The sequence below is a fragment of the Leptonychotes weddellii genome, chromosome 9 (assembly GCF_054177405.1).
Source record: "Leptonychotes weddellii isolate Sample4059 chromosome 9, ASM5417740v2, whole genome shotgun sequence".
Classification (NCBI taxonomy): domain Eukaryota; kingdom Metazoa; phylum Chordata; class Mammalia; order Carnivora; family Phocidae; genus Leptonychotes; species Leptonychotes weddellii.
Window position 1 is genome coordinate 77538180 of NC_138377.1, and position 21233 is coordinate 77559412.

Below are 21233 nucleotides of genomic sequence, written 5' to 3' on the forward strand. Positions count from 1 at the left end.
GTGAGCACACAGCCAAAATTTAGCTGGTTAGTTCAGTTACTTAGCAAATATTTACTAAGAACTTACTTTGTGCTGTTCTAGAACATACTCTTCTAAGTACTGTTAATATGGCACTGAACAGAAGAAGACAAATCCCTGCAGCCATTCAGATAGGGGAAACACATTTGTTTATTAGATGATAATCATAATTTCCCCAGAACTGGTTAATGGACATTTAAAAAGCAAAGTTCCTCTTTTTCCTCTAGGGAAGCCAAGCTGGGAGTACATGCATTACAGTTCTCTTTCCTAGCCACACTGAGAAAGCTTGTCTGCCGTTGAAGATTGACTCAGAGGGAAAAAGAATTGGGAAATGGAAAGAGAGAGTTACCTTGACTATATTATTTGACTCCTAGATCTAGCCAAGCCTGAAGTCTACCCATGGATTTCCTAGTTACATGAGCCATTAAGTTCCCTTTTTTTTTCTTAGATCTATTTGGGTTAGATTTCTGTCACTTGCAACCAAAGGAGTCTTAACTAATACAGGGACTCTGCCCAAACTTTACCTTCTTCTGGACACTTTCCCTGAATGACTAGTATAAGTCAGTGGCATGTTCTGAATTCTATGAGCACATACAAATGGGACATCTATCTTGGCACTTGACATAAGTAATTAAACAAAGCTCACTTAGGACAAAAATTTTCATCTCTGAGACCCCAGGGCCTTGTATATATTAGATACTTCCTAAATGTTTGTGGGAGTAATTAATAATGAGTTCTTGCAGTTACTAAATCCCTGGACGGCGAGATTGATTGAGATCAAGAGAGAGTGAATACAACGGGCCTTCTATGATCTAAACTAACTGGAATCAACACATTACAACTTAGGTCAGACCAGCTGCCCACAGGACCCCTCCAGTAAAGGAACCCATCTGTTTCTATGGGATATCTCAATACAAATCACTAGGAAGCAGCCAGTCCACTTTTTTATTGACTTGAGGCAATTAACAGCTTATACCCAGAGCAGTGCTTACTATTTGGTGAGCACTACATAAGAGTCCTCACAATAACCCAGGAAGGTATTTACCTTCCTACAATCCCCATTTTATAAGCAAGAAAACAGGGCCCAGAGAGTTTCCCCTAGATCACACAGCCAGGGAGACACTGGCTGGATCTAGATCTGTGCTCTTAGCCACTACTGCACATTGGCTTATCTGTAACACCGGGAATCTTCCAACTCTGAAAGTCTGTTGAAATGAGGCAGAGAGATGTAGTATCGAGTAACAGAATCCACCTGGCTTCCAGTCAGGACAAGGATGTTGAGGACCCCTGTCGTGACCCCATTTCTCCCAGGCAGGCAGGAATTCCTAGTCGAAGGGGATGTTGTATTTCTGAGTGCTTGATTCAACTACCAGAGTTAACAACAACATCATCTTCAGTCTCTGTGCCAAACTGCTGAAAGCTACACCTTGATTCATTTAGTGCTCACATCAATTCTATGAAGTAGGTGTTACCACCCGCTCTTCCGGTGACAGGGTGGTAGTTAAAAACCTTGAGTTGAATGCTGAGACCCTAGTGAGTGGGAGAGCCAGGACCTGAATCCAGGTCTGTGGCTCCAAGTCCTGTGTTCCATCGGGCTGTCCTTCAGGAAGATCAGAAGCCAGTGGGTACAAGTGCAGCAACCAGAGTTCCTGCCTTTCTGCAGCTTCTAACCCTCTGTTGGCCTCGATGGAGCCCCAAAGTGTACCTGAGGGATGACATCGCGGTTCTACTGCATGCAAATATGGGAAGCTATCACTTTCGAAGTGTGCTCTACTCCACGGAAGTTAATTTTAAAAATTCATATTGAGGGAGAAAACTGTCCAGTATTTCACCATCCATCTTTCTCAACTGTCTCTTGTGATCTTTCTACCTATCTGTTGCAAAGTATTAACCTTGACAAGCATCCTCCTTAGCTACTTGGCAGTTACCCTAACTAGAGAGACCTGGTTTTCATTAATCCATTCAAAAAGCTTCAGCTTGGGGCGCCTGGGTGGCTCAGTCCATTTAGCGTCTGCCTTAGGCTCAGTTCATGATCTTGGGGTCCTGGAATCAAGTCCCACATCTGGCTCCCTGCTCAGCAGGGAGTCTCCTTCTCCCTCTGCCCCCCCTCCTCCCACTGCTGGCTCTCTCTCAAATAAATAAAATCTTTAAATAAATAAATAAATAAATAAATAAATAAATAAATAAATAAATAATTCCCTGATGCTTGGAGCTTTATTCAGAATGCATGATCATAAACAGATCCAGGAGGCTCCGGTTCACCCTGCAAGGGATTTCAAAATGACTTGACCTGGAGCCTCCGCAGCCATTCCCAGAATCCCAGCCCATCCCTAAAAAATGCAGAAACTGGCTTCACCAGCACTTTCGTCCACATCCAGAGAGAAAGTAATGGCTGGCTATTCCCAGGACCTCTTGGATCTTGCAGAGGAAGGTCATGTGAGGTGAATAGCACCTAGCTCTCCCCGATTTCGCACACGTGCCGGAATGGGCAGCCCACCAGGAGCCAGGCTGCAGCCACCTCAGGGAGGGACTTAGAGTACAGGGCAGAATAATCCCACCCCTGCCTGCTTCACAAGCACCATGTGAATGCACATGAGGTGTTGGGCTCCTTTTGTGGCTCTGCTCTCCCATTCTAGGACTGGGGTGGGGGGTGGGAGGTGGTGAGTGCACCCACAAGAGTGGTCAATATATTGTCCAAACAGGACATTTTGGAATGAAAGGGGACACTATCAGTAGCTATGCCAGGATAACAGAGGTTAAACAGGAATATTGCAGACAAGCCAGATGCATGGTTACCACAGAAAACATCTTCCTTCTGCTCCTATTGCCAGCGGTCCGCTGCTGGAGCAGTGCCCTGTTCTCTCCCGGAACATGTGCCACCGAAGAAATTCTACTTCCCAAACCAACCAAGGCCTCATCCAGCAAGCCCCCTGCATCCCAGGAAAAGATGAGGAAACTAGCACGTGAACCACAAAACTACGGGCAGAGCACTCTCTGTCTGGGTCACCACTGCATCTCCCGGCCCAAAATCATGCTTGGCAGGTAGTACGTGCTCAGTAAATATTTGTTGAATTAATGAATGAGTGCCTGATCAGTTTCTCAAGTCATCAGAATTCCAGGAAATCAGAAAGACTTGGCAGTCCTAGGTAACACTGTTACCTAAACTAGGTAACTGTTCAGGTTTGAACTCCGAACCATTGTAAAAATCTAAGGCATTCATCAGAAAGGATGAATACCCAACTTTTACATCAACATGGATGGGACTGGAGGAGATTATGCTAAGTGAAATAAGTCAAGCAGAAAAAGACAATTATTATATGGTTTCATTCATATGTGGAACACAAGGAATAGCATGGAGGACATTAGGAGAAGGAAGGGAAAAATGAAGGAGGAGAAATCGGAGGGGGGGACAAACCATGAGAGACTATGGACTCAGAAACAAACTGAGGGTTTTGGGGGGGATGGGTTAGCCAGGTGATGGGTATTAAGGAGGACACTTACGGTGACTAACATAATAAAATAAAGAAAAAAAATAAAAATCTAAGGCATTGCCTAGACTGCTATGCATTTCCCTTTGGTGGGGTTCAGTATATATGAAATGTACAAAGCTTTAAAATACCAGATGGAACTGAAACTGTAAGTTTCTACAAATAAACGGATTGGGAACAAACGATTTTGAAGCCACTGCTGAACTTCAAATAAATGAACGATTTCCTGCAATATTCCTAATGTGAACTCATTCAAAATACCACTGGCCAAAATCGGGACTGAATCAAACAGATGCTCACCACACACATCAGACTTCCTCTAACCTCATCCTCCGTGTGCCTAGGTGCCCTGAAAAGCGTGTGCCGTGAGAGAGTAAGACTTGCAAGAGATTCAGCGGGGGGAATGTCTGCAAAGTCTAAAGGAGAAGGAATGGGACGAGCAGGAAGGGCTTTCAGACCATGATGCAGCTGGGACGCTTGGGACAGGAAGAGGGGAAGGTAGGAGGGTCCGGGAAAGAGGACCTCTGAGGACACAGTTCTAAGGCTGGTTCGGCCAGGTTGATGGGGTATCCTGGGGCCAGCTGCCCCATGGAGTCCCACATCCTACAGTGATGGGCCAGCACCCCATCAGTCAGTAGCCAGGAGGAGGTGTAGCCTCAGCACAAACATGGTGGCGGAGCTAAGGGGGCTGCAGCCACCACGTCCCACAGAGGACTTGTAAGCATCACGTGTTCGGGGCTGTCTCACACACACCGCCTGAAATAATATTTTCCCTGGAGTGACTTTCTGTGAATCCAAACAGGCTCTGGTGATATCATGCCGGCTATCAGTGGAACGCTTACAGGAGGCAACAGGTAAGCTCCCGCCACCAACCCCTTCTCCCAAATGCTATAAATTTTCATTCCACCGGTCAAGACAAAATTGTGTCACAGAATCTCAATCAATGGCAAGCTTTTATTTAAAAAATAGGAATCTATCCTTTCATTTGAATACTTCCAAAGAATCAAACTCATCCTGGGCAGACCACACAGTGGCTATCCAGAGGCACTGAAAAGGGACGCATTTGGTCACCATGATCCAGCAGTAAACTCTTCGCACAGGGTTAGGTTTAAGTTCTTCGTGAGGCTCTTGGTCAATCAGCGACTGTGATTTGGGTTCAGAAGCCATCCAAGGAGAGCAAGGGTTGAGCCCTCCTTAACTCATACCCAGATGGAACACCTTCCTCAGAAAAGCTGGTCCTCCCCAATAACCCCTGGAAGAAATGACCAGAGAAGACTATTTGCATCAGAAAAGATGAGGGAGACTTCAGCAGCCGGAAGCTCAAAGGGAGGCCAGGTTGCTCACAGAGCATGCTTCTCGGCACATAAAACAACATTTGTCTAGTGAAGTAGAAAGATCCCATGACCGGGAGGGGACAACCTACTTTGGATCCTGACTTTGACACAGACTTGCTATGTGAGCCTGGACACACAGACTCAATTCAGCAAACAGGTAGGAAGCTTCTACTACATGCAAACTGCAATCCCTCTCCACTCTCATTTGCTCATAAATTAAGTATAGGTCAGGGTTTCTCAACCTTGGCCCTACTGACATTTTGGACCAGGTATTTCTTTGCTGTGGGACTGTCTTGTGCATTTCAGGATGTTTAGCAACATCTCTGGCCTCTGCTCACTAGATGCTCCCAAACATCCCTTCCAGTTGTGACAATCAAATATGTCTCCCAATATTGCCAAATGTCCCCTAGGGGGCAAAATCCCCCCTGGCTGAAAACCAGTGTACATATCCTGACTTAACTATCTCTTAAGGGTTTGAACAAGTGAAATGAGATTGTCATTTTCTGGACAAAGAAGAACTATTAATTTTAATTACTCTATTTACTTATTGAATGCCTACTATGTAGCTGTCTTTCTATGTGTCATCTCATCAATCCTCATCCTGTGAGGTAGGCAATGTTCATTTCATTTTGCAGATAAGAAACTTAAACATAAAGTGTTTAAGCAACTTGCCTTGTCAGCATTCTCATTCACAGCTAGTGAATGACAGAAGCAGGACTCAGACGCAAGTCTGACTCCAAAGCTTATGCTCTTAATCACTAGGTTTTATTTTTCTTGGAACACAATAAAAACAAAAGGTGGCAGACGAAAAAGTACTTGACACGTGAAAGTGATTTACTATTGTTGTTGTTGTTGTTAATCCAGCAGCAAGAGAGAGCCAGGGCATAGAAGACAGAAGACTTGGTCACTGCCAATAATGAAGAGAAGAGGCTGCCTCCTCCTGTGGCTGGCAGATGTGGGATGGCTCCCTTCCTCACCCAGAGCAGCCTCTTCCCCACCAAGTACGGCTGAGGTCGCAGATCCTAGGCTGCCATCACTCAGCCACGAGAAAAGGCACAACAAAGCAGATCCCATCTGCCTGTTCCACTTTGGGTCCTGATCTCTCCTATAGCTTGAAGCCCTCCTTGAAACAACCAGCCTGCACAAGTCAGTGAGGCGGGTCTCTACCCTAGACGAAGGCCTTACCTCAGCATCATATTCCAGTACAGGAAAGGCATCAGGTCGGCCTTCATGATGTACATGGTAAGTCGCTCTCTGCTCTGGTCAAAGGGGAAGGTTTCCAGTGGCTGACCGTCGTAGTCGAACTCCGCAAGAATCACACGGTTGTAGCCAGTCACCAGCGGACACGAGGTGTAGCCATCATACTAAATTTGCATGTGAGACCGAGTTGGAAAGTGGCTTTTTTCATGGTATTACAGAAATACTTTAGAATTTATTATTTACCCTAAATAGTGGCAATTTTCTTTCTTTTTTGTATATTTTCATTTTTTGTACAGTGAAAAATGGAAATTATCTAACAAAAATATATGCTAAAGGCAAAAATTAAAGTGCCCATGTAAAAGAAACCAATTAAGAAAGTGGCAGAATTGTGGGAAAACACTGCTTTCACGCAGAGTAGATGATAATTGAGACAGGGCTTCTTACATGGCATACAAACCTTTTTCATTGGTTTTTGATTCTTCATAATTAGAGAAATGGTTCTGTCAAGTATTCCTGACTGGGCAGCTGGAAGAGAAATGGAAAAGTCCGAAAAATATAAGCATCTAGGTTTTCCAAGAAAACTAATTTGCAATTAAATGCAAACAAGTTAAGAAGCCTCTATTCCCTATCCCTTTAGATTTTAACTAGAACATGACTCACCTTGCCACTCAAAGTTCTGGCTACCAGAAAGGGTTCTTTAACTCATCAAAGGCCCACACAGATGCCTCTGTGAGTTTGAAACTCTCCAAACAAGAGAACTGCAAGGATGGTCCTACCCCAAACCCACTCCCCCTACTCTTAGGGGTCAATGGTTGTCAACTTGGTCTGTGTGTCCAGAATCCCCTAGCCTATTCAGATGTCCCTTTGTCCTTGTCCAGACAACCTCAGATATATTCAATTAGGCCAAACAGTGAGCTTTCCTTTGCACTAGAATGCCCTGGCTGAGGCTGGACCAGATATAGACAGTCAGACAGGTAGACGGATGTTTTTGGGTTTTGATGGCAAGAGTGGGAGACTGTTATGAAAATATTCAAACTCTATCATTGTTGTTTCATCTATCCCATCATAGATGCCACTTTTTTTCTGGCGTATTTTCAGAGCAAACGTCACAACAATTCACCCATAAATATTTCTGTGTCTATCTCTGAAAAATAAGGAACTTTTTAAGTACAAACCCAGTAGCATTTTTACACCTGAAATTCTAGCAATAATTCCATAATATCACCTAATCCCAGGCTGTGTAAATTTTGAATAATCAAAACTGCCCTTTTAAAAATACAGGCAGTTTGTGTCTCAAGAGGTGGAAAACTAGATTTACTTTTGAGGAAAGATGGGTTATGTTTATACTGTAAAATGCTCATTAAAGCAGTTGTTTTGTGATCCCCAAAGTCAGGAGTCAACAAAGTTTTTCTATAAAGGAAAATTTTACAGGGACACCTGGGTGGCTCAGTCAGTTGAGTGTCCAACTCTTGATTTTGACTCAGGTCATGATCTCAGGTTAGTGAGATGGAGCCCCCCACTCCATCGGGCTCCGCGCTGGGCATGGAGCCTGCTTAGGATTCTCTCTCTCCCTCTCCCTCTGTCCCCTACTCCTTCTCTAAAAAAATAAATAAATAAATAAATAAATAATAAATAAAAATTCTACACCTTCTGGGCACAGAGGCAAATTTCAAAGACATTACATAACAAGAGAGAAAAAAAATTATTAACAAAATCCAAAACATAAAAATAATTTTTTGTAATAGTGAGAAGAATGGAATTCTTTTCCTTACCACAGTGTTCCCTATCATCAAATTGATTATAAATGTTAACTGGTAAAAATCATTCCTACAAAAACAAGCTGTACAAAAACAGGCAGCAGGTTGCATTTGGCCAGCAGAGTATAGTTTGCTGATGCCCAAATCAAAAGAGCAATAAATGTTTTTCCAAAATGAGGAAGTTCAAACAAATGAGGAATAAATAATTCTGCTTAAAAATATAAACTGGCTGGGGTGCCTGGGTGGCTCAGTCAGTTAAACAACCAACTCTTGATTTCGGCGGGGGTCATGATCTCAGGGTCGTGAGATCGAGCCCCGTGTCGTGCTCTGTGCTCAGCGAAGAGTTTGCTTGACATTCTCTCTCCCCCTGCTTGCTCTCTCTCTCTTTCTCTCTCTCTCTCTAAAATAAGTGAATAAGTCTTTTAAATATATATAATTATTATATTATAATATATAATATATATATATTTTTTATATATAAAGTGGCTGTCCTCATTGTTTTAACATCTCTAAAGATCATATTTCCATTTTGGAAAACTTTGTTCCCCTTTAGGGCCATAGAGAGTTTGGAATCTTTACTGAGAAGACCCAAGGAGGCCTCTGCAGCAGGGCATCAAGGCCAACAGATGAGGAGAAACAATGGCCAGCAGGTGCCACCTGCAGAGAGGTTGGGACCCAGGAAGCAGTCACACTGTCCAGGTTTAAGGTGTGTGTGGGGGGGGGGGGGGTATGAAAGTATATGTGAGCTGTGAATTTTCCCTGTATTATAATCCCCTTCTGTTATGCCCAAACCTTCGGTTAACTTTTGTTAAATGTCACATCCTGGTCTTGATGTGGTGTGGGTAATGAAGGGAGAATCTTGGGGCAGAGAAAGAGGCATGAGCCACGGGAACACTAGATTCAATGCGGCAAGATGGGGTCTCACTCACAGTAGCACAGTGGTCTGGAATGAGGTAAGACACCTGGTTGGGTGGCAAGTAAGCCAAGGATGGGTTATGGGACAAGTGAAAACCTTGCTAGGGATATTCAGAACACCTGGAGAAGGGAATCTAATGAGAAATGTAGATCCACTTGGGGAACACTGGGACTACTGTTATTTCATTGCTAAAATGTGAAATGACATATATATATGCATTTAACATGAATGCAATAAAAGCATTCACACTGTTTGAAATACAAATGGAATGGAAACAACATAAATATAAATTAAGAGTAGACTTATTAAATAAATTCTGGAGCAACCATATAATAGAATATAGACCGGGAAAAAAACAGATGTAAAAAACAATGGGGATACTCTCTACGTGCTCAGGGGGAACACAGAAGCAGCAAATGCAAGGCAGGGCTGGGGACAAGATTTTTCACTTATAACTTTTTGTGTAATCATATTTATCTCTTCAGAACAGTGAATGAAATGTGTTTGAAGTAGGCCACACACTGGGTAATCTGGGCCCCACATGCATCCACAGGCATTTTCCACACATAAATTCAGCAGATTACATTAAGAGAAATGTAAATTTAAAGCATCATCACGCAGTCTGCCTGTAGATCACAAAGAAAAAAGATACCTTTACAGTGGAGAGAACCAACGGGCACCCCTTCACTCAGCGATGAAATCTAACTTCACCAAGGACAAGACAAGCTCACATGGCGGGCTCCTAAGGTGAGGCAGCGGGAGGAACACAGCCTCACGTGTGGAGGGTCTTGCCAAAATGGATCACCTGAATCTAATTTTAAGAAAACCACCAGACAATTCTAAATTATGGGATGTTCTACAAGACAACCAACCTGGACTCTTCAAAAATGCCAGGGTCATGAAATTGAAAAAAAACAAATGTCAGAAGGCCTCTTCTAGATTAAAGGAAACCAAAGAGACATGACATCCAATGCAGTGTATAGCCCTTAACTGGCTCATGGATTTAAGGGGGGGTCGGGTAATAAAGGCCATTTTTATGAAAACTGGGGAAGTCTGAACTGGCTTGTATATGAGTTGATTATATATGAGATAATACAGTGTTCAATTTCTTGGACATGACCATGGTCTTGTGGATATAGAGGACAAAGTCCTTTTTTGTAAGAGATGCAGGTCGACATACTTGAGGGTGAGGTATTACTATGTCAAAACTCACTTTCAAATGACTCGGCAAAAAATGTACATGGAGTAATAAAGCCAATGCTACAAAAGATGATACCTGATTAATATCTGGAGGCTATCTGGATATTCATTGTACTTTCCAATTTTTCACAGGTTTGAGATTTTTGAAATCAAGAGTTGGGGGGAAATGATTATTAATAATGAAAAAGACATTGAGTGGGTTTCCTAGAAAGCCCTTCGTGGGTTGCAGCAGCGAAAGTAACACAATCTGTTCCACGGGTGTGCAATTCACACAAAACGTTCTCATCCCAGCAGCGGGAAGGTCTGTGTTTTACAGCATCTGGAGAAGACAGTTCTTGTCGAGAGAGGACAGCATCTAAAAGACAATTCTCCTCATCACTGCTAGTGCAGAACATGGAGGTAACGAATTTACTTTTCCAGGCTGAGGCCTTAATCGTGTACCAATCAGGGCACGCTCCACTGTATTTGTCCTAACAGAACAATTTTATGGTCTGCAAGCTTTCATTGACTTGGATGCGTTTTCTGTGGAAACAAACAGCTTCCCCAGCTTTATGGTGTTTCAAGCAGAAGAAAAATAGCCAACCTGCCTAGTGTCATGGGCAAAAAAGGCCAAGGAGAGGAGCGTGGCAGTATGAGAAGTAACAGAATTCCAGAGAGCTGGAAAGGTGGTACCCTCTCCCTAATGTCCCCTCCCCTGCAAACAACTCCCCAGACCTAAACAAAGGCAGATGAGGTCAGGCTACTCTTTCTTCCTTTTTTTTTTTTTTTTTTTTTAAAGATTTTTTTATTTATTTACTTGACAGAGAGAGATACAGCGAGAGAGGGAACACAAGCAGGGGGAGTGGGAGAGGGAGAAGCAGGCTTCCTGCGGAGCAGGGAGCCCGACGCGGGGCTCGATCCCAGGACCCCGGGATCATGACCTGAGCCGAAGGCAGACGCTTAACGACTGAGCCACCCAGGAGCCCCTACTCTTTCTTCTTTACACGATACTAAGTTCATGGACAACTTGCTTCTGTGTCAGGGAGGCTGAAGTCATTTTTAGGCCACAAAGGTTTCACTATTAATGGAATGCCGTTTGTGCCAAGCTTTGGTTTTTGTTATGATGGAGCTTCAGGGTGACATCATTCTGAGAGAGTAAGAAACCTAGCTCATTCTCTTACCTACTGCGGCAGCGGTCTTCGACGTGGGAAGGTTGGTGCAGTCCCCAATGCCGAAGACATTTGGGTATTTCTTGTGTTGAAGAGTTTCTTTATCTACATCCACCCAACCGGCAGCATCAGCCACAGGACTCGTCTTGAGGACATCTGGTGAGCTCATTGGTGGGGTCACATGAAGCATTTCATACTACAAAGAAGGAAAGCATCCAAATTTGTGGTTTTTTCCAGTATTTCTCCAGCCTCACAAGCTGTCCCCTGACCTCCCTTACCCGTACACTGCATGGTGCACCATCTGCTTCATGGTTGCACTAATCCACACCCTCTCCAAGATCTTACACACTCCCATGCAGCATCATGGTAAAACAACTAACCATTCTCTTGCCTGCTGTAGTCTCCCTGCATAGACTCAACATGATCCTTCTGGTCAGGAGGAATGGGGGAATCACAAACACCAGAATGAACCTCACTAATGTTCTAAAAGAACCCCCTGATGTTTCTACTATTCCTAAAACAAAGGAGGAGGTGTTTCTCAGTTGCTCTCCCCTGATCCTCAGCTGTCTACTTATAAAGTCTGGTACTTGGGTTTTATTCTGCAAAAAGGTGCTCAGAGTCCCTGAAAACTATAAAGTCTGCGTTCAGAGCTGGTAAGTGAGCACCATTCCCAAATATGGGTGGACTCTCAAAATCCATAAAGGAAACCATCAGAATGCCAATTTAAGGTGAAATAAAAGGTGGTGAGAATATTAGCTAGCATTTTGGAGGAGAGAGGGATCTGATTCAGGAAAGGGTTTACTGAACAGTGTAGGGGACAGGGTGGATTTTCTTTTTCCCAAAAAAAACTGCAGCACTGCACTAACCCACTGTGATCAATTTGGATAGCTCACTTAATTTTTTTATTTATTTATGTAATACTTTCATATTTGTTTATGTAATATTTTATAGTTTATCCTTTTTCGTCTTTTTATTATTATTTATAAACTCCATCTAGCAATTTCAAACTGATTTAAGGGTCGTAAAACATTTCACCTTAAGGTGAAAACCTTAGCATCTTAGGACAATCCCAACCTTGTGATGCTCAGTAGCTCCCGACTTCCACAAGGAAGTCCGCACCCTCGTCAGTGCTTGGTAATCATGGATGATGGAAGGAGTTAAAGAGGTGGCTTGTCTTTATTCCCACTCTCAAACCATTATAAGTTTCATTAGCCGTAAGGTAGAACGGTGCTGTAAATGACCAGAGCTCCTCAGCAAGGGGATCTTGGGTGGTTCCCTACACGCAAAGGTCCCTGAGCCTGGCTCTGTTAATGACCGTGGAAAAGGAACACCTGTCTGCAGGATAATGCAGAAAATGGCCAACAACCATCATCCACCAAATTACTAAGGCTAGGTCTATTTTTTAATAGTTAACCAGAACTACTTTTTTTTAGCTGAGGGAAAAATCTTACCAGAGACATCTATATTCATTGGCGTTAATGTGCTTAAATTTCACAAGTACACATGAATTCCATCCATCTCTGCTAGAAGGAAAGTTAGCTATTTCCATATAATCATCATAAAGGCATGAAGTTTTACTTGAGCTAACATCCTACAAAAGAGATGCTAAGGTCTGCTTTATAGATTTACTGAAAATTAACATTGGCATTTCGCTGTAGCTTGTCCTTTATACGTTATTTCCACAAACCGTGTATGATAAATAACTTGGTTTTCCTTCATTAACATAATCTCTTCAGAATAGCCCTTTTGAAACTTTCATGTTTAGAAGCAGCATTTAGGGAAATGCAGGTTCCTGGGCCCCACCACCCCGAGATCCCAATCCAGCGAGTCTGGGTGAGGCCCAGGACTCTGTACTTGAACAAAATCTCCTAGAGATTCTGACATGTGAAACCTGTAGTTGACAGTCTTGGAAGCTCTGGCTTGAAGGGACAGGTTCGTTTACCATGAAAAACAGAATGTCATTATATGGACAAGTCACTTCACCTTCCATTTGCTTATCTATAAAGAAATACATTACCGTTGACCATTGAATAATGCAGGGGTTAGGCTATAGGCTTTCTTTTTCTTTTCTTTTTTTTTTTTAATTCTTTACAGTGGTGGTCCTCAATCCTGCTTGTACATGAGAATTATCAGAGGAAATTTTGAAACTCCCAATCATCAGTCCACCCCCCAAACTAATTAATTAAAATCTGTGAGGGTTAGACTCAGACATCAGAACGTTTAAAATCTCCCCAGGTGATTCCAGTGTGCGGTCAGGGCTGAGAGTCACTACTTCAACACCTTTTGGTAGGTTTTTTGGAATTCCAATTTAAGAGTGGGGTTGGGTTTGGAAAGAAAATCTGACCTGAAATCCTATCACTCAAAGGGGATACAAATATCTTTCTTCTTTATAAACCCTTTATATCCAGAGCACAGCTGAGAACCAAAGTAAAAAAGACCAAATAACAAAATTAAGTTAATGCACTCAAGCGCATACACTTTGTTCAGAAAAGTATGCTGTGGGCCCTCATTGTAGCTCATTCACTTTTACTTAACATAGAATTGAACATGTTCTCATTTTCTAGTCAATAAAGAATTAGCAGCAGCAGCTTAAAAGAGCTGAAGCTGGGGGGACCTTCTAGAGTCACTTACAACTGCCTGACAGCCAGGAAAGAAGAAAACTGGAAAGCTACAAAAAGGACACACACAAAATCAAATAACAGAGTAGTCTGAGACCCTTTTATAAGGTGATAACTAGCCCTAGTAGGCCCTAGGAGCATAACTATATAAAAGCTATTCAAAATTATGACCCTGAGCTGCAGCAAGCAGATATTAGATGAGCCTGGGACATCCTGTGACACCAGAAAGCAGGGAAGTGCTCAAAAATATGATGGCGACAAGTCACAAGGGCATCGCCATCTTGAAAGGGCTCCTACTGACCAAATCTGGGACAATGTGAGCACCAAAATAATTATAGACTGTAATGAATTATAAACCATTGGGGGTAAAAACAAAATTCATGAGTTCATACCAATAACTAATGAATTAAGAGAGAAGGGAGGGCTCTTGCAGACAGAATGCTAACAGCCTACTATTAAAGGTAGAGAGAATGCTTGATTGGAAAAATCATCATTTTGCAACTGCCATAGTAAAGACTGGATTAGGCAAAAATCATCAGTGGATGGTAAAACCAGTGGGAAACTTAATGAGGAGGGAGTATGGTGTCTGCTTGGTCTTAAAGTGTCTTCTCACAGACTTCTTATTAGTAGCAAGGGGGGAAAAGAATAATAATTAAACAGTGGAGAAATTGGGCCATCTCTTGACTGGTGATCCAAATAAACATCATCAATGAGGGGCAGGTGACCATTCTGTGCTCTCAAATGTGATACACTAGAAAGTCACGACATCACTTGTGCAATACTTCAGTCTAAAATGCACAGCCTGATACTGATCACAAGAAAACATAAACCCCAAATGAGGAATATTCTATTAAAAAATAAAGCAGTGGGAGGCGGGCTGTATTATTCCAAAATATCAACCAAGAAAGGCTGTGGAAATGTGTCAGATCAAAGGATGCTCAAGAGACATCACAATTAACAGGCAATGCCTGCCTGTTGACTGGGTTCTTGCCCTGGAGGGAGAAAAGCACTATAAATGCTATTGGGTCAATCAACAAAACCGGAATACAAACCGTGGATTAAAATATTGTGCCCATGCTAAATTTCCTGAATTGATAACTGTACTGTGGTTATGTAAAAGAATAGGGATCTCTTAAAGGATTTACACTAAAGTATTTAGGTAAAGGGCCATGATATATGAAGTATATAACTCACCTTTAGAGGCTTTGAGAATATATATTATATTACATTACATTATATTAATTATATTATATTATATTATATTATATTAATTATATGTGGAGAGACAGAGAGAGGTCAAATGATAAAGCCAATAGGGTAAAATTCTATAATAAATGAATCTAAATAAAGGCTACACAGCATACAGTTTTCTTTGTACTGGTTTTATGTTTGCAGCTTCTCTAAGTTTGAGATTATTCGCAAATAAAAGTTTAAAATTATGAACTTGAGTCATCAGTAACATCTTAAATGAGAGTTAATACACACCACTTAAGAAAGGAAAGATGTGTGCAATACATTTTAGAAAAAAGCCTGCACTAAAAAGCTTAAAATGTGAAGTTTTGATGTTTAGAAGATTTGTCGTTGGCTCATTTCAAAATTCCTTTTTTTATGGAACCCTTCATTCCTCTAAAACCACGGAATGAATAAAATGTCACTGTGATCCGTTTTCTCGTTGCTAACAGCTCTTGCCAGAGTGCTATAAACAAATGATTCTCCCATGGATGCTTCTCCAGATGCCTTTACATTTTGTTCTTAATCCTCATACACCTCTACAGAAGGACTATTCCCGCTACACAGAAGGAACACACAGGCAGAATCCAAGCCCATATACAGAGGCTCAATCTTTCCGAGTTACGGTATGGCTCCGCAAGAGCTTTCAAGGATTCTGAAGTGCCTCCTTTTGTGCACAGGTGGAAGATATTTAAAGACACCCCCCATCCCTCGTGAACAACCCACAGGCAGGGGTGTTTCTCCATAAATCAGACAATCACCAAATCCTCCACTGACAGAAGCCCTTCCTGAACTCTAGGCAAGACCCGAAGTCATCAAATATTTTTGGCTACTTCAAGTGACTCGGGAAGAAAAATGGAGATACAAAATAGGATCAAAATTCACTTGATACCCGTAGATAAACACTCCTCAGCTCCCAGGGACACCGCCTCTTACCTCTTTCTCTTCCCCATCCATTTTGATCCACCTTCTCCCCTACCGCTGCCCTGGTATGCTCATTATAACCAGCCTCCCCCAGCACGATGATGGCAACTGGGAGGTGGGGGCCACAGTGTCACCAGCATCTACAGCCGTGTGTATCTGACAACTGAACCTCACCACTCACTGAAATCACTTGGGTCTCTCCAGGTTTGTCCAGATTCTCAAAAACAGCCTCTTGTCTATCAGCTCGGACTTCGATGAGGTTTTGCTTGTAGTTAACGGTGAGGTTCCTCTCCTGGATGATCTCCTGCAGGGCAGCTGCATACTTCTTAACCCCAAAAATGGTTCCAAGGGAAGTGTTGAAAATGATATTGGCCTTGGATCGCTTCCCTGTCTGGGAAAAATGGAAAGAACAGAAACAACCAACATCAAAGCATTACTTCAGCCACCTTTTTTTTTTTTTTTTTAACCTAGATGAGAATTAAAACCCTCAGAAGAGAGCTCACCCGCTTTCTCCATCACTATACACTGATGGGGCGAGGTGTGAACCAATTCACTCTCTCCTTATTTTCTCTCAGTGACACAGCAACTAAGTGCACTTTTGAGTCAGGGGTTAAAGAGGGCACCAATCATGTGAAGGCCAGAGATGGAGGTCAAGTCCAGAGAAAGACGAGCTGAATTGTTTATTCATATACTGATTTGTCCATCCACTCAGTCAGTATTTAATGAGGTCCTAGAGTTGGCTGGTACTGTTCTAGGTGCTGTGGGAACAGCAGTGAACAAAGTTCCCATCCCATTGGCTCATACACAGTCATATTGTTCATATGTTTCAGAGGCTGGTATTTTCCCTGATGCCTAAGATCTCACAGGTCCTGAAAGAGAAACTTCCTCTCGGCCATCTAAGACTTGGTAGAAAAGAGTTTTGCAAAGAGAATTCCAGGTGGGAAGAAACAGCTAGTCTCCCTTTTCCTTTGTTCAGCTCCTTTCAGGATTTGCTCACCTGGATCACACTGTTTGTTTGTTTTGAGAGAGAGAGAGAGAGAGAGAGGTTGGGAGAGGCGCAGGGGAGAGGGAGAGAGAGAGAGAGAATCTCAACCAGACTCCATGCCAAACACGGAGTCTGACGTGGAGCTCGGCGTTGGGCTTGATCTCACGACCCTGAGATCATGGCCTGAGCCAAAATCAAGAGTCAGACGCTTAATGGACTAAGCCACCCAGGTGCCCCTGGGTCACACTATTGGAAAGAAGTTAGGTGGGTAAAAACCTCAAAAGGCTGTGCCATCCGGTAATTCTCATAACCCAGAATGAATTTCTTAGAAACAGAAACGATGACTCAAACTGTTCCTTCATTCCCCAGGGCGGTTGGCACAGGTCTGCACAATTCAGGTGAAGGCTTCCCAGGGTGGGTTCCAAGCACACATTCAGGTGGCTCTTCAGTCCCACCTGCCCCTCCCCTTCTCTCACTTGTCCCTTTACAGAACCACAGGCTGCTTTGAATCCTGCCACTGCCTCAGGTCAAACCACACTATGATAAACTAAATGTGACATCCCCCACGAGGGCAGGAGGGCGAGAGCAGCTTCCCCGCAGCCTCACGCCAGGTGTACTCGAGCTGCAGACACGGGCTCTGACATGCAGGAGGAATGCGGAGCGTCCCCACCCAAATAGCTCTTTCCACCAAGGTCTAAAGTTCTATGTCAACATTTATTTTCGCCTTTAGAATTGGCATTTTGCCTACTGTATTTTCATTTATCAAGAGCCAGAAAATATTCATAACCTTGAACTAGAGTGGGAGCAATTGAGGATATTGTTATGTTTAAGAACAAACAATGTGGGGCGCCCGGGTGGCTCAGTCGTTAGGCGTCTGCCTTCAGCTCAGGTCATGATCCCAGGGTCCTGGGATCAAGCCCCACATTGGGCTCCCCCTGCTTCTCCCTCTCCCACTCCCCCTGCTTGCGTTCCCTCTCTCGCACTGTGTCTCTCTCTGTCAAATAAATAAATAAAATCTTAAAAAAAACAATGTACAACCGATTGTCCAACTATATGAAAATACTTAAACAATCTCTAACACATCTTCCCACTAGATTTCTATGTGCACATTAAAAGTATTTTACAAGGACTATTTAATAAAAAGTAGTACATCTAAATTCATATGGTATGATTGTAACCATTAAAAAAAAAAAAAAACAGGGGCACCTGGGTGGCTCAGTTGGTTAAGCATCCAACTCTTGATTTCGACTCAGGTCACGATCTCAGGGTCGTGAGATCAAGCCCAGCAGCAGGCTCCACTCTGGGTGTGGAGCCTGCTTAAGACTCTCTCTCTTTCCTTCTCCACCTGCCCCTCCCCACCACATGCTCTAAAACAAAACAAAACAAAACAAACAAATAAAAAACACATGTATAGGAAACAAAATAGAAGGACATGTCAAATTGATAACAGCAGCTATATTAAAGTAAATGGAATATAGCGACTTCATTTTTTTATATTTTATAAACTTCCAATTATATAATTTTGTACATATGTAATAAAAACTTATAAATAAAAAAGGTATTTTGACATGGATAAAATGGATTTCTGGCATCACTGGATTAGCACCGTCTGCTCTCCTTGTCTCTATCCCTGGGAAGGAAGCATACCTTCCTGAAGTAGGCTTCTGACAAATACATGATCTTCTGGGGTGCTCCGGCACACTTTACAGGGGTATTTGGGAAGGTAAAGATGGCATTGCCCTCCTTAAAGTCCTGCAGAGCTTTCCATGTCTTCTCCACCGTTTTCACTGAATAATTGGACCCTATTTTGGGATGGTCAAAACCTTCAGGTAAGCCTTTAATCTGCAAGAAAGCACACAAGGAAATTATTCTTTAACAAAAGTGCAAATTCACGAGTGTAAATTTTCTAAGAAAAGTGCAAAAACTCTTGTCGTGAGCCTTCATTCTCTGCCATTTCGATAGCCTCTCAAGTACTTCAGTCTAGTCATTAGCCCCCAGGACTCACACCCATTGGAGCAGGCAGGAAGGTGAGGGATCTGCTAAGATCAGGACTGTGGTGCCTGGAGTCAAATGCCGAACTGCAGAATGGACTCGGCCCATGGGAACACCTTTGCCTCCCTGGCCTTGAGACCATGATTTGAACATATCTCTTCCCACCATCAAGGTGAGGATAAGAAGCCAGCCATGCTTCCTTTTTGGAGAATCAGTTGCCTTACTGGGGAGAAGGACAGGCAGAACCAAGAGCCATATTGTCAATAATCACAAACTTAAACAACCCTTTATCAGGTTGCACCAAATCAAACTCTTGGTAAAGGCAGGTAATTAAAAACATGGACTTGGGAACCCCACAGATCTGGCTCGAGTCCCAGCTTTTCCACTTACAAGGGTTATGACCCTGGGTAAATTACCAAATATCCCTAAGCAGGTGGGTCTCAAATGCAGTTCCTGGGAACTTGCTAGAAATGCAAATTATCAGGCCCCACCCAGACCTACTGATTCAGAAACTCAGGGGCAAGTCCAGAAATCTGTCTGGCTCTCTAGGTGGTTCTAATGTACACCGAGTTTATGTTCACCATCTGTAAAATGAATATAAAAGTAACTGCTTCAGAGGGTCATTGGCAGGAGGAGATGAGACCACACACTTCAAGTGCTTAGAAAAATGGCACCCACACGATGAGTGCCCCACAAAGTGTCTGTGTAGTCCTGCCAGAAAGATTAACTGGACACTTGTCTTCGGTGTTAGAAGGTTCATAGACTGCAGTGAAAATGGCATAGATTGAGTTGAGACTCAAGCACCAGTTCTTCCAGCAAGAGTAGAGAACCATCAAAAACCAGTCATGAAGATGGGCTGGTCCTTCAGAACCTCCCAGGCTGTTCTCCAGACTGTAGGGCAACCTCACAACACCCACCCCTCAGCTGTCAAGGAAACGGAGTGCTAGGATATCCTCCACAACGCTCAGAGTAAAAAGCAACTGTTCCTCTGATTACTGACCATTATCTCCTGCTACAGTTTAAGTAGTTGTAATATCAGCAGTTTCAACAGCAATAATTATCATTATTATTATTTTTATAAAATCTCCTTGTATTTTAATGTTTCTGAAGTCTCAGCCCATGCTAACAGTGGATAATTCATGGCACGACTCTGAGGTAGGTGAGGAACTAGTCCTGGCTCCCAGACACAGATGAGGGAACTGAAGGAGAGCGAGGTTGAGAGACCCACCTAGAATCTTACAGAACCGGATGCTGAGACTCCTGACCACTGCCTCAGGTTCTCCTCACACGACCTCCCTGCTCCTGGTTCCTAAAGCAAAACTCACTATCCAAGAGATAAACAAACAGCTGATCTCTTATCTCTTTCATTACTAGTCTCTAGTTTGAAGAGGTTGTTGTGAAGGAAAAAGGTGCCATAAAGTGGTAACCAAGTTCCTTTTAGGAAGACTGGCCACAAAGGGCAGGTTATGACCCCCCCATCCAATTCGAGTTGCTTCCCTAGGAACTCTGGAGAAGAGGGAGGCAGGGAGAATCAGAGAAAGAGAGATCTGATTCCCCCTTTGGTTGACCAGGCCAGGGAGCAGGACATCACCATGCAGACACCCCGTGGAACTGAGGGGAGAAAGAGGCAACTCAGTCCTACATAGCAAAGTAGTTTTCTTGTGACTCTGGAAGAGCCTGCTCTTTTGCAAGAATTGCCATTAGGGCATGGATATGCTAAACTCGGATTAAAGCTTAAAGCTAAAACATAATCATCATCGTTGACATTGTTGACAAAATCTTAAAGATTTTTTAAAAACCATATAAAAAGACCGCTAAGAAAAGAAAAACTAAAAGAGGATCCCTTAGAACTCTTTCATGCCAAAATGAATACAAAGCAACTAAATGCAGCATTTGATCTTAGCATAAATAGGCCAGTGTCACACAGAAGTAGTTTAAAATAGTACCTTCTCATAGTCCAGCTGGATTCCGAGAGCAATAATAAGATATTTGTAGGAGATCTGCAACACAAAACAATGGTATTTTAGACCAGGATCCCAGAAATGGCAGCCCAAGGGCTAACTCAGCTCTAGCCCCATGTGGCCACCCCCATGCCTCCATTTTCTACTGTGGATGCCTTGAGGCTGTGGATGACAGGCAGGGGACAGGGAGGGAGGCATACTCCTGTCTGCCATCACGTCTGCCATTCTCTGTTTCTCATGCCTCAGTGCTTCACAAGTATTGAATAACCTGCCTGGGTTTGAGACTCCTGTGTTTTCTTTTTTTTTAAAAGATTTTATCTATTGGGCGCCTGGGTGGCTCAGTTGGTTGAGCGACTGCCTTCGGCTCAGGTCATGATCCTGGAGTCCCGGGATCGAGTCCCGCATCAGGCTCCCTGCTCGACAGGGAGTCTGCTTCTCCCTCTGACCCTCCCCCCTCTCATG

At 43.1% G+C, this 21233-nt stretch overlaps 1 protein-coding gene across 1 annotated transcript; it reads right to left on the bottom strand.

The window, feature by feature from the left end:
* Positions 1-4440: 4440 nt before the first annotated feature.
* Positions 4441-20870, bottom strand: SQOR (sulfide quinone oxidoreductase). The gene is made up of 7 exons (XM_031029023.2): positions 20757-20870; positions 18466-18660; positions 16015-16224; positions 11074-11257; positions 6498-6565; positions 6026-6204; positions 4441-4758 (listed from the first exon to the last, which is right to left on the bottom strand). Exons 2-7 carry the CDS (start codon positions 18493-18495, stop codon positions 4701-4703), a joined length of 729 nt encoding a protein of 242 aa, XP_030884883.2. The 5' UTR covers positions 18496-18660; positions 20757-20870; the 3' UTR covers positions 4441-4700.
* Between the last annotated feature and the right edge of the window lie 363 nt (positions 20871-21233).

Bases quoted from the DNA above. Each gene is read 5' to 3' on its own strand.
- SQOR (XM_031029023.2), bottom strand. From the start codon at position 18,495: ATGTATTTGTCAGAAGCCTACTTCAGGAAG. The intron at 6,566-11,073 runs GTAAGAGAATGA...TTTCTCTTCCAG, and splicing joins GAAGACCGCTGCCGCAGTAG to CTGCCCAGTCAGGAATACTT. The intron at 4,759-6,025 runs GTAAGGCCTTCG...CATTTCTTCCAG, and splicing joins TACTGGAATATGATGCTGAG to GGGTTATTGGGGAGGACCAG.